Source organism: Cottoperca gobio, chromosome 1 (genome assembly GCF_900634415.1).
Source record: "Cottoperca gobio chromosome 1, fCotGob3.1, whole genome shotgun sequence".
In the NCBI taxonomy this organism is placed as follows: Eukaryota; Metazoa; Chordata; class Actinopteri; order Perciformes; family Bovichtidae; genus Cottoperca; species Cottoperca gobio.
Window position 1 is genome coordinate 26,262,562 of NC_041355.1, and position 14,165 is coordinate 26,276,726.

At 43.0% G+C, this 14,165-nt stretch overlaps 1 protein-coding gene across 12 annotated transcripts in view; it reads right to left on the reverse strand.

The window, feature by feature from the left end:
- Positions 1-13,331, reverse strand: part of LOC115006846 (microtubule-associated tumor suppressor 1 homolog) — a 72,245-nt gene extending 58,914 nt beyond the window's left edge. For 11 of the 12 annotated variants that reach the window (XR_003832129.1, XR_003832128.1, XR_003832130.1 and 8 more), the window contains exons 1-4: positions 13,167-13,331; positions 2,809-4,380; positions 2,296-2,721; positions 163-376 (exon numbers count right to left, since the gene is read on the reverse strand). Coding sequence is in view for 8 of the 12 variants with exons in the window: in XM_029429432.1 (XP_029285292.1) it covers positions 163-376; positions 2,296-2,721; positions 2,809-3,993 (1,825 nt within the window). In the remaining 4 variants the exon portion in view is untranslated. The remainder of the gene's footprint in view (positions 1-162; positions 377-2,295; positions 2,722-2,808; positions 4,381-13,166) is intronic. The other variant, XM_029429423.1, reaches the window with a different exon arrangement.
- Positions 13,332-14,165: the final 834 nt, after the last annotated feature.

The following is a 14,165-nucleotide window of genomic DNA, read 5'->3' on the forward strand; positions in this document are numbered from 1 at the left end:
TGACAGACATCTGTGAAGCGTGTTGTGGAGCAGAGTAGACTTACAATCCCTGTGCAGTGTGCTGCTGTTTGTTTACATTTCAGGCGTCATAAAGTAAATGTGTCTGTTCTGAAATAGCTCATGTTTATATCTCTACATACATACAGAACCATGTTGACTCACCCTGGAACTGATTTTGGCTGCACCTCGTTGGAGATCCTCCCCCAGCACTCTGCCCAGCCTCTCCCAGCGTGGAGCCATCACTCTGGGCTTGCCTGGGCCCAGGGCTCTCCTGTCTAGGAGGTCCAGTCCCTGACCCTGAAGCCAATGACCCCTTCTCTACTCTGGTGCCCCTCCCCTGCTGCCTGGCACTGGGCCCCAACTTGGAGGAGACTTTCTGTAGAAAGAGATGACGTTTAGTGACAGCGTCCCAGCCGAGTGGCCCCAGCTCTGAGCTGCGCACCGACACCATGGTGTTAGCCATTCCCCACTAAGAGTCATAAATGTGGACTGGGGGAAGTGAGGGAGGCAGTGGAGGAGCGCAGGGGAGGAGTGAGGGAGAGAGCCTCTTAAGACAGAGGGGGAGGAGGAAAAGAGAGAGCAGGAAAGAGAGGTAGGAGGGAAAATTGCAGCCACATAAAAAAAAAATTGGTATTGTGTTGAACATTCTACTTGAGAATCCCGGCTCTGACCAAGCCAATTTTTTTCTTTCTCTCTGTCTTACCCCCACCCCCATCCCAGCGTGTCCCTCCCCCTCTGACTCTATAAACACCAGCACACATGGAGTAAGTTTGTGGATGAGGGCCTGGCTTTTGTCTCAGGCTTTTCAAAGGAAAGAATCAACTTAAAGAAAGTCTTATTTATTTGTTACCTATTTGTGCTAATAGAGCAGTCAGGGACTTAGGAAACTTAGGAAGAAGTCTGAGAATGTTCACAAATCCATTCTTATGTCAATTTATGTCAAGACATCCTCAGATAAAATCCCCTGATGTGCTTACATTCAGAATGCCTTTTGTCCTGTCACCTTCACCTCCAACTCCCTCTCCAAACTTACAGAGCAGAGTGTATTCAGAGGGGATGTTTTTTATAACTTATAGTTTCCTCAACTCTTCAGCTGAGCCAAGAGGCTGAGCCCACGGCTTACTGCAGCATACCAATACACACTAATCATGTGTTGACATGCTAGCTGGTAGCTGGGATGGGCCTAACTGATGCTCTGTTTGGTAACACGCCCATGGATGGAAGTTACTGCACACGTGTAACACTATTTCAAATATCGGTAAAATAAAGTACAAAATTATAATAACATTAGATTAGGCATTCAGTAGATCTAATTGAATCATTTAGACATATGAACTCTTGCCACTAAGGAAGATTGTCAAATGGTCCAGGATGGATTTGGCAAATTACTTAAATTAGTGAGATATATGACAAGAGCTTTTGACCTTTTACCATAATCACCAACCATTACAAAATAAAGGCTGATGAACAGAAAACTTGTGCAGTTTTACACATATTTCTAATACACATATATCGTTACTGCATGTGTGTTCTGAACACACCCTGTGGAGCTACACCCTTTCAGGCTAGCTATGAGAGAATACGCTGGGGCAGGTTTTAAACCTGTCACTGGCTCACTAGATCTTTAAAAACACATACCAGAGACAGAGAACACATACTGTAGACATAACACTTCACACTTTAAACTACTGCCACTTTGTCTCTCCTGTCTAAGTAAATGATGCTAAACAACAACAACAACAACAACAACAACAACAATGCAGCTTAGGGGATCAGACAACTCACTGCTTTTTGCCATTTTCGTCAGTCTTTTATTTCGTAAATGTTCCAGTCTTGAATTATACTTTATCTAATTGCACCCTGACTAAAAATGTTAATGACAATGTTAAACTCCAGTGTACCCTGCTACATACCATGACCACTATTTTTAAAAATACAACTCTGAAAACAACATGTGCTCATATTAAGAAATAACCATGCTGAAGACTTTTGTATGTTACTCTATATCCACATATGGAAATGTTGTAATTTCTCTAGACCCATAAACCCATAGACCCATAAACACCCTCCCCCCCACCCCACACACACACTGAACTATCAGGTTATGTCACAGATGTTATGCTCCAGCTGATGGCAACACTTGTCTGTTTCACAATGGCTATGTTGCATAACCTGCATCTTAAGTCAGAACTCTTTCTGGATCCTTGTTGGCATTTGATTGATATCATTTTAATACGACAACTGTGACTGAAGACACAAGTGTAAGGCAGACTCTAACATGCTCATAGTACTCACTCTGCTAGAAGTCCTTGGTTTCTCCTCAGCAGCCTCTGTCTTTAAAGCCTTTCCAGTACCTGAAGGAGAATCTTCACTTGGATGTTTAGTCTCTACACCTCCAGTTGTTTTATGGTTATCAGGTATTTTCTGTAAAGACTTCCTGAAAGGGGGTCCTACCTCAACCAGCTCAGACCCCAGAGAGCAGGTTGAAGTAGAGAGAGTTCGACTGGTGGCAGAACTATTTCTCTTTGGCTCAGCAGAGCCGTTGGTTGCTGACTTGTGGTTGGTTTTGAGGTTACTGCTCTTTCCTCTGATAGATTTCAGCACCATGGCCATTTTGACTGGACCTGCAGATGACCTTTGCTTTTCCCCCCCATCCCCAGTCTGTGCTTTCTCCTTCAGAAGAACAGCTCTCTTACCACTGGCTGCAGCAAATTTGTTCTGCTGAGTAGAAGAGAAATTACAAACGTTAGACAGAGGACAGTTGTACAATACTTAATACATGTAAGCTTTTCAGTAACACTACAGTACCTGGTTTGGTGTTTTAGGTGGAAACGGGGTGGAACGTGATCCAACTTTAACCTCTTTAATATCTTTTAGGTCCAGTTTGGAAACTCTCTTTGCATCCACACTAGATGGTTTGATGGCTGTGGACGCTGCTGTCTTGGGAGCAGTTGGAGTAGCCATGTTTGGTTTGGTTTTTGATGCTCTGGCTGGCTGACTGGTGTGAGGTTGGAAGGGTGTGGGGCCCACTGCACATCTTTCAGCTTCCTCAGGTGGAGGAGATGCGACTTCCTTAGCATCTTGATCTGGATTGGTAGTAGAGGGAGAAAAAGATGATATCTGAATGGTTTCAAGAAGATCCTCAGAATCAGAAGGTTCTGTCTGGCTTTCCACAGGTCGACCAAGGGGACAGGCAAGTTCTAACAGCTGCTCTGAGCTCTCATCATTAGCAACACTCACAGCAACAGTGCCCTCTGTCTGGAGCTCAGAGCCCCTTGAGTTCATCAGGTTGTCGCTGGATCGACTGGTGGCGCTTGTGAGGGTCCTCTGCACACCCATGTCAGAGCACACAGAGAGAAACAATGCCTCCTTTTCATCTTCATCATCATCATCATCATCATCATCATCATCATCATCATCATCATCAGCAGGGATTTCTGTTGCATCTGAGTCTGGAGTTGAGGAGCCGTGCTTTCTCCCATTACTTCCACTGCTGAGGTCTCCAGTATTGTACCGGCTGTCGCTATTTGTCTTCAGGGACAGTGTAAGGTTGTCGTTGTCATTCCAGGTGTCTTGCCGATATTCACAGCTGTTTGCATCCAGGTAGACAGACACAGAGTTGTCGTTGGATTCTGATAGCTCAGTTGCTGTTTGTATTTTTCCAACAGAGCCGTCATCATTGTCATCTGGTTTACTTTTCTCCTCTGGCACCCATTTCGAAACGACAACATTTGTAATTTTCTCCGTTTTGATCATCAGGGCGACCTCAAACATGTCATAGTCCAATGGGCTGTCAGTCCGGGCCCCACTGAGGCAGCTCAAACTCCGCAGTGACTCAGGAGACGACTCCCCCAGACAGGAGGAGGAAGAGGAGGAGGAGGAAATTGGGAAAGTGTTCCCATTGTGGTCGTCTGCACTGGGGAGAGGGAGCCTCATGCTGGACTCATTTTTTCCCCTGAAAAGGAGACCCTCAGGGGGCTGAGACACACTCATCCTGGGAAGGCAGAGGGTCAGTCACTCAGTGTTGAAACTCCCTTCTGATCTGTGATGTACAGAGTTCTACTTGCCCAGTTACGTTCTCTTGTTGTTCTTGCTGGTTGTGGAAGAACTGTACTCTTTATATTGACATTTGATAGAAGGTCCAATCCATTCTCTGTGGGGCAGTGTTTGCACTTTTTATATTTCTCTGTATTTCAACATCTGCCTCTGAGTTGCAATCCATCCACTTATACATTTTAAACACTGCACAAAAATGCTGCAGTATTTCTAAAAGGTTTGTAAGTCATTGTGTCCTTGTCAAGTGCAGAACTGTCATTTAGAAAAGTATCAATTTATGGGATCAGGATCTGCACATGTTATCTGAAGTGCTGTGCTGTACATCTGAAAACAGCAAGAAGAAAGGGAAAAGAAGTGATTTAACTTGTCATTTTGACAAAACAGCATAACTGTATCAATCAAATCAATGGAATTTAATTCATTATAATAATAATAATAATAATAATAATAATAATAATAATAATAATAATAATAATAATAATACTAAGCCTCCTCTCACACATCATAAACAACAACAATATCAAAAAAAAACTTTTATGAAGAAAACAAAGCAGCTGGAAACCTGAAAAACATCACAATGGCTCCATGTTTTACTACATGTACATTCACTTTGATTAATCAAAGTGTCATGTTAATTTAAGACATTTAGTAGGAAACGTTTTAAGCTTTAAGTGATATCTGATGGTAACTGATGGTATAAAAGTTAAGAAACGCTACCCTCTGCAGGCTAAAATCAAGATGTCATAGAAATAGATTTTGGTGCATAACTACAAGAATAATGAGACACAAACTTTATCACACTCTTGGAGGAGTTTCTGATTAATACCTTGTGAACTGAGCAGGTCAAACTCAACACTACCAGAAGTGATTCTGAGCCCTATCATTCATTATCACAGCCAGAAGCCCCACGTTCAGATGAAACCCATTTCAATGTAACACAGTGGCTGATGCATGTGTGCTTGTGTGTATTTGGGTCAGGGACAAAGAGAAAAGAGAGGAGCAGCTATATAAAGGCGATGCCACTGCTGAACAATTTGAATACAGTGGGTGGACAAAATAACAAACACCACACTGTATTTACAGTCACATCCTTGTGAAGACTAATGTATTAAACAGGGTTGGGTCAGAGCATTATCAAGCAGTCCTGTCACCTGAGCTCCACTGTTAGGTGGCTGACATGATTGATTACAGGGTTTGCATATATTCAACATGTCTCATTTATGTGAAGCAAAATTAGCCTTCCATGTCTCGAGGATAAGATGATGATGCTGGTCAGTATGCAGGTACTAAGAAAACAGAGAGTATGTGTATGTCACAAAATTACATTAACTATGAAACAGGCCTGAGACAAAAGGGTCAGCTGACAATTTAGGTGGGCATCACATAAAAGAAAATCAAGCCCGACCTTACATGAACCCACATTGTCTGTGCCCAACCCGAGTCAAAACCACGTAAGCAGTTTTGGGCCAGAGTTGCTGCAACTCTTCGTAATTTTCTTTGTATTTAAACGTCTAAGATTGAAAGAAAATGCCAATCGTGTGTGCAGTGTATAATTGTGGTAATAACGCTACTCGTGACCCAGAGAAACGGTTCTTTAGATTTCCTAAAATCATCAAAAACAACGATCCACAAAAGAGGGATGAATTGCTGTCTACCTAACGCCGTAAGCTGTGGTTTAGCAACATAACTCGTGAGGATTTAACAGAAGAAAAAGCACAATTCACCTGTGTGTGTGGCGTCCACTTTATATCTGGTAAGAGCTCATGCTAAAGCTATGTTTATGTTTGCGAGGATAACATCGGCGCTCTTCTCGCTCACAAACCACGGCTTGAGCGGTGTATCTCGAGCTCTTTGCGAGTGATTTACACGGGCATGGACGAGCACCCTGTCATCGTTCAGTGGTTTGGTAAGAAGACTACCAACACAGCCAGAAACAAAGAAATTAAAAGCATCTAAGCTCTTGTATGCCTTCATTTGTGCGTTGGTTGCCCACAACGTTTGTAGCACAAGGTAATTCACAATATCCGGATATTCAATCGGCGGTAATGACTCCAAATCCTCAATATAATCAGACGGCTTTAGTGTGTTCGGGTCAAGGCCGCAAATTTGGACTTTTTCTCTGAATCTTGCCTTTGCAGAGGACTCCAGAGTCAGAATACTTTCAAGAAGTCGGAGTTGTATTGTTGTTGTTGTTGTTCACTTTAGACGCCATTGTTGATTTGTTTTCCAACCAACATGGTGTCGCACGCATACGTCACACAGTTTTGTCACATGTTTGCACACTACCTATTGCACACAATGTTTCTGTTAAGTTATTATTAATAATACTGCAATTTGAATGTCAACGTTATGAATGAAGCTTTGTAGGGCGGTAACAGACACTTCTGACACTTGTCTCCGACATGTACCTTCTCCTACCAAATTTTCAGTACAGATTAATATGCCAATCGCAAAATAAATCATGTCGGGTTCGGACAGAAAATCAAAGCTCCATTATGTTCCTGTCTTTCCTATGACTTTGGTGTATACAAATTAATTATTTAATAGTCCAACTCAATAACCACACTACAACAAGATTTATTTCATCATGCAGAGAACAAAAGACAAACACAGAAAGAGCGTCCCACATCACACTCTCTCTGACATGAAGTGTCGAAACTGAACTGACTTTCTCTGGCTTAGCGGCCCGTCACCAACCAAAGCCTCATCCATTCCTGTTAGAATCAGTTTCCAAACCAGCCTGTGTGAGTGTGTGTGAGGTGAAGTGAGTAACGGCTAATCCACAAGCCTAATGACTATTGTTGCATTGGTGGACCCTGCTATGCATGAAGACAAACTTATCAAGCAGGAAGGATTCAGATTCTGTACTTAAGTTAAATTAATAATACCACACCGCATTTAAAATGTTACTTAAATAAAGTATGTAAATATAATCAGGAAAATGTGCTTAAAGTATTAAAAGTAAAATTACTCATAATGCATAAAAAGATCTCCTGTGACTGTGATACTTTCTCCCGCATTAATGTAAAAACAGGATTTTACTTTTGTAGTTGGTTGAGCTCATTTTTAACTATTTTATCTAATGATTATTTTTCGATTATGGATTAATCTGATGATAGTGAGAAATGCCGTCACAATTACCCAGAGCCCAAAGTGACACCTTCACAATGTTTATAATTGTCATTTATTTGTAATGTTGAGGTTTGGACTGTTGCTTGGTTTTGACCAAGCATCAGTCCAAACCTCAACATTACAAATAAATAACAATTATTAATGTTATTAAAAGCAGTACATTTTTAAATTTTTTAAATAAAAATTTACCTAAACCATCAAAATAGCTTCACATTCATTTTCTGTCCTTAATCGTTCAAGTAATTAATAGTTTTAGCTGTACTTTTAGAAATGGCTAGGTAGTTAAATTTATAACAAAACATATTATATTATCTTTTCATATGTCAGTAAATTAACTGAATTAACTCTTAACTTCACTTTTTCCAACTGGATGAAAATACCCAGCAGTCATTACGTTACTTCAACACTGATAGAAAACCTTTCAATGCTTAGTCAAGCCAGAGCAGCTTCTCATTAGGAGTAGACCAGTGCTGTGTGTCGCGGGACATTAAGTCAGATGTTAATGCAGATGTGATGCATGTTGTTTTACTAACTCTGCAGCATCTCAGCACATATGCACCACAAAGATACCGGATCTGGCACACTGAATGAATAAGATCTCCAACAAATGCATGCAAGACATAAATACTTAAATTCCTATGTGGCAGTGGGGTGTGGGTAGGGCGCCGGCTGCTGGTGGGAGACGGGAGTGTCCCAGCTGGAGGCCAGACAGCTGAACGGAATAAGGTAATTAGTCACATTATAAAAGCCTGGCCTGGTTCTGTTCTGTTGCAGTAGGCTGGGTCCTGATCATACCTGTGGAGCGGCTCGGCCTTCTGAGTACGGCGGATCTAGACAGACTGCGGAGGCCAAAGCCGAGCTGGTTTGAGCCTTATTTTTTAAACTGCCTGAAGAGGCAACTTGTTGAGTTTGGAAATAAAACCTGTCAACCGACCCCACGTCTCCTCTCCTCTCTGACATTTACCTGGCTGTAGACAGGAATCGTTTACAAGTGGCGCCTGAACAGGGACATGTCGGAAGAGGGGAAAAGCCCGCTGGGGCAGGTACTTCAGCGCCTGACCGCCATGAAGGAGGACACCGCCGCCGGCTCCGGAGCCTGCCCTTTGAGGACGCTGGCCGCTCCACTCCTTCAGGACTAGTGTGTACCATCCGCAGACAGACAGGCTGGTGGAGTGGTTTAACAAAATGCTGAAGAACATGGTCCGTTAGTTAATTAAAGAAAACTGGGAGGAGAGTCCGAGCACGAGTAAAAATGAAGTTCAGTACGTCCTGGACCTGAGAGCAAAATTCCATTCACTGGGACAATTATCACGTGAGAATTTGCTCCAGGCTCAGGAACGGCAGCAACGCCTGTATAACAGAGGGTCGCGACTGAGGCAATTTGCACCGGGAGATACTGTGCTTGTATTGCTCCAAATTACTCGCCAAGTGGCAAAGGCCATTTGTGGTCACACAGCGAGTGTGGAGTGTGGATTACGAGGAGGTGCGATCAAACAGGGCGAGCGCCACAAATTTACCACCTTAATCTCCTCTGGCCTCTATCTTTCTTGCTAATACGAAGATGGAGAAAGATGAGCTGGTGCCTGAGGTAATAAAAACGGTCAAACCAGCCCCGGTCTTGTGTGATGGCCATCTTTCACCGGGTAAGAGAGGAGATGTTGCCTTGTTGCAAAGGCTTTTTGCCGATGTGTTCTCCCCCCTGCTCGGGCGCATCACTCTCGCACACCACCACATAGAGACGCCCCCAGAAGTGACGGTGCGGTCACGGCCCTATCAACACAAGAGGAACATTGTTCAGGCGGAGCTTCAGGCCATGCTAGAGATGGGGGTAGATAGATAATAGAAGAGTCCAGCAGTGACTGGTGCTGCCCTGTTGTGCTGGTTCGCAAGTCTGAAGGGTCAATACGGTTCTGTGTGGATTATCGCAGGGTGAACAAGGTGTCCAAATTTGACGCATATCCGATGCCCTGGGTCGACAAACTTGGCACGGCTCGTTTTTATACGACACTGGATTTAATAAAAGGCTACTGGCAGAGTCCCCTATCTCCAGAGTCCAGGGAAAAAACGGCCTTCTCCACTCCGTACGGATTGTACCAGTTCGTGACTCTTCCATTCGGGTTGTTTGGCTGACTTCCTCTCTCGCTCGGCGGAGGGGGGGGGGGGGAGTTAGTTCAGACAGCTGAATGGAATCAGGTAATCACATAATAAAAGCATGGTGATGGACTGGTTCTGTTCTTCTTGGAGTAGGCTGAGTCCTGGATCCCTGTGGAGCCACCAGACCATATTATCATATGGCACTGAAGCTCTGAAGGGGGCTTGTTTTGTCCAGGGGAACAGCCCTCGGCTTGGCTGGAGAACAACAGATGATGACGTAACTTTTTCTTTGCTTGGCCCAAATCAATGTACGCAGAGTGTAATTCATACAAGAGAATGTCTAAATAAACAAAGTAAAACTGCTATGAAGGAGGTAGACTTCGCTCTTAACTGGACTTGAACACCAAGCCTTGTGGCTGCAGCAGGCTGCTACGTAACTAGAGACCATGTTGCGCTGGGATCACACCAGCCACCGCGGCAAATCGGGACAGGGGTGTAAAGGAAGGGGGCCACTTGCCCACTTCCTACCCCCCTTCTTCTGGTGCCCTTCTTCGTACCACACCCATCTTCAAACTCAGCCTTCGTTTTCATCTCAGATACAAATCTGTAACATTTTGTGACTGCATCTTGCACGGTTGAGCCACCGTCAACCTGTCCAGAGACAGATAGACAGACATTTTTAATATGTACCCTGAAACTCATCTTTATTCTTAGTATATTCATATTTATTATTTAGTAGTCATATCTCAATCATTCACCTTCTGTTAAAAAACTCATTTGTCCTGCCATCTTAGGTTTTCTGTTCAGATCGTTCTTTTAACCTTTTTTGTGTTTTTGTGTTTTCTAGGCTAAGTGCAGGATGGGAGGCACCCTCTCCGCCTCTATTGCTTTGAGCTATTCACTCTTTTCAGTTCGTTTGCCTTTTCTCTAATTTTCACTGTGGTCTCTTCTTCGTCCCTCACCCTTATCAGTGTGTGTGTGTGTGTGTGTGTGTGTGTGTGTGTGTGTGTGTGTGTGTGTGTGTGTGTGTGTGTGTGTGTGTGCGTGTGTGTGTCTTTGTGCAACACGCCATGTCAGCCAAAGCTGACTGCACTAGAAGCTATATTTGTGGTGATCAAGGTCCAGTTCAAGAACTACAGTTGTGTCATGCAGCATGGGGACTAAACACACTGCAGGCTGAACATCAGCAGTGGTCGCAGGTATTTACAGTTGTAATAGACTCATGCTACCATGCTTCTTCCACAGACTGAGTATTTGGCTCTTATTTAAAGAACAAAAGCTTTTATTTTTTATTATGTTTTTAAACAGCAGTGTTGAGGACATCAGAGAGTGTAAGTATTAACTTCTTAAGTGTGAATAATTACCAGGCCATGCAAAGGTGAACACGCACCAAGCAGGAAGAGTTGCAGTCAGTATGCAACTGTATTATAAATGTCGAAGAAAATGATCAGATCTTTACCAAATTAAACGTATGTAAAATAACACTCACTCTCTCTCTCTCTTGCTCACACACACACACACACACACGCACACACGCACACACACACACACACACACACACACACAACCAGTAGCAGCAGGTAAGCAGTAAATGTACTTCTGAGCTACTTCACTGTCTGTCCTATTGCAGCAGCAGGACAGTATGGACATTAACAGTTCTGCACTGGCAGAGGCAGCAATACCCAATCAGTCTTCATCTCAGACACAACTGCTTACACGAGTGGTTTTACATTACACAGGCCACCTCAATTAAACTGTAGTCAGGTGGTGTAAAAAGCAAAAACATGTGAGAAAATTAACTAGCTAATGAGAGACCAATCATTCCCTATTTCCCAATAATACAACATGCCAATATTTCAATCCACCATAAAGTTATGTGCTGAATCAATTTGAAACTGAATGCATTGGATACTTGTTTGTTTCAGCCGGGCACACAGCCAAGCAGGGAGGTTGTTAACAGGCAGGAGGCAGCAGGCTCACCTTTCCTGCATAGAAATACTTGGCCAACGTCACCACTGCATCACATTACAGCAACACACATCAACACAGAGGCATCACTGCACACACACCTCTGTAGTCACACAACAGGCATGACACACACACACATTATTGATGGCACAAGCTAGTTATCAACACACAGATACTGCCCAGGTTGTTTACAAAGTAGTGTATGAAAGACTGCAGTCAAAGTTACACTCAGCCGATCACTGCACCACACACAAGGACACCCCCAATGCGGGGAAAGTGGTTGCCATAGAAATAAGTAGACTGCTTAGTGCGTGTGTGTGTAGATGACGTAAAGGACAAAAGTACACTGATTCTCCCTATGATTCCACAGTAAAGATGGTAGAGGAACTGAGAGACATCAAGAAAAATAATGTTAATGCCATAGTACTCTGTAATATGAATATTATGGCATTTATATCATACACCCTTATGCCTATAAAGTAGGTGAAAACGCTACAAAAAGAACTAGTACAGTACAGTACAGTACAATGCTCCAGAAATGAGGATCAATGGGTGCCAGGATAAACTATAAAATATGCTGAGTCACTGCTGACAGAGAAAGAGGCTGCAATAACAAGCATGAGTAACAAGCATGATCCTGAGAAGATGACAGAAGGTGACAGAAGGTGAGAGCAGTGTGGAGTAACAAGGTACTAAATGAGGAAACAGCTGGTTGGCTGACTGCCAGTCCAATAAGGACTGGTCACTGTGCTTTATAACCTCAGGAGGTTATACAGCAGTTATGGATCGAGATGTTATACAACCAGCTCCATCTCCAGCCCAAACACCACCACTATCTAATGGATCAATACCTGATACATAACAGTGGATGAGGATTCATCTGGACTGTAGCCTTATTCGCAATGATGTACTGTAGCAGTGAATACACAAGTGGGTAGATTTGTTACCCAGAATATAAATGCTTAGCAATCAAAATTCACAATAACCCTTATTATTAGGTCACACCCATCATTCATTAGCGCACTGATATACTTTTGTTTTAATAGTAGGCTAAACAGAGTTTAAACTACTCCAGTAAAGGTTGTGAGGGGGGAATGAATGAATGTTTCCCACGATTGGACAGGACCAGAAGACATGATCTGTCCATACATGGTCAGAAATGTTCAGTCTGATCTGTACAGTCACTTTACTTTGTCAACCAAAATTCCTAAAACAAGCGATAAAGCTCCGGAGAACTCACTCAATCCCCATTGGCAATGTTTTTTAAATGTCACTGGTCTAAAGACAGTTATTGCAGAGTATAAAACAAAAACTTCAAATCATCATAGACATCTCAAAGTTTCTACACTTCTCCTACAAGGCCTCTCTCTGCCTCTATGTGACCGGTTAGATGTATTGCTGCTTTGTAAACTTCCGTGTGATGCTGTTTATACAGACTGAGCCTCCACCTCTCCTCTTCATCATTAGCAGGTTCTCCTCCAATGATAATTAATCATCACTTCATTAAAACAATGCTTCGACCTGCGGATGATTTAATTAGATGTGCAATCTTCAAACTTCAAAGCCTGCAGAGGAGAGACCACAGGACTGCTTTATATCTTCACTTTGGCCACAGCACCATTCCCTTGACAATCACTGTTTTCTCAGAAAAACTAATTATTGTCCAGGCAAAAGTTTAAATACTCAAATGATCAATATGACTTCCAAATGTAGTCACGTTTACAAAATAAGCATTTACTAAAGTATAATAACAATCGTAATGTTACTATTAAGTACAATTAGTTTGATGGCACAAGTTAATGTTCAATAATTCAATTGTTTTGCATCAGCCAACATCTAAAAATGCCCACACACACACTAAGTGGAAACACACATTCACACGTGCAGATCCAGTGCCTGACGCAGACATAACTTACTCTTCTCTCTACTTCTTCTCAGTCTGCACTGCCGCAAATAAACAAATCCTGCTAAAAATCATGGAATCTTTCGCACACTCCTCGCTTCAGACTGACGTGCTGACACTTGGCTGGTTTTCCTCACTCCTCGCTGCACTGCGCGCTCATGCGTCGTTTCTTATTCCATCGCAGTTCTGTGTAAAGTGTGTGTGTTCATAGGCGAGGTAAGACTATACAGGCTGTGACGGTGGTCGGGAGAGGGAGGAGAGAGAGAGATGAATAAACCTCCCTTTTTGGTTCTGAAACATGAGCATGCTGCTCAGTGCTGCAGTAAGAAGAAACATACGCACTTTCCTCGAGGTCTAGTGTGGGAGGGGAGAGTCAGTCCCAAGTCTATGTTTACAGAGATCTAGTGTGTGCGTGTATGTGTGTGTGTGTGTGTGTGCCAGGTAACCTAACCCTGGTCAGGGTCCACCCTCCATCCCCCCAAAAAAGGAGGGGCCAGTACTGAATAGTCCAAATGGGTTGGCTGTTGCTAAGCAGCGTTGCCCTCCTCTGTTATTGGTTTAGGGGAAACAGAGGTTTTGGACAACAAATAAAGGGGCAATGAGAGCAATGAAAAATGAACCCATGTAATCTGATGGAGAAGAAGGTAGCTGGAGAAGTAGAGGGAAGAGTAGAAAAGGAACTGGCGAGCCAATGGAACAATCCCAGTAAGATTACAGAACATTGGTCATGTATGTCCTGCTAAAGGACTGAATAATAACCAAACAAAAGTGGATTAGCAAAGGCCTTGATCCAAGAACTAAAATACTACTGGTAGCCTTTTTAACATAAATAACGATTGCCCACACATGTACATATATTATATGCTTACAACATTCTCCAACTATAATATCTTCACTTTTACAGCCTATAACTCAAACTTGTTTTCACAAGGACAGAAGAAACCCTGTCATGCACACATACACACACTTTCCCCGATTCCTGGACTAATTCTGCCACTCTCCAACATTGTGA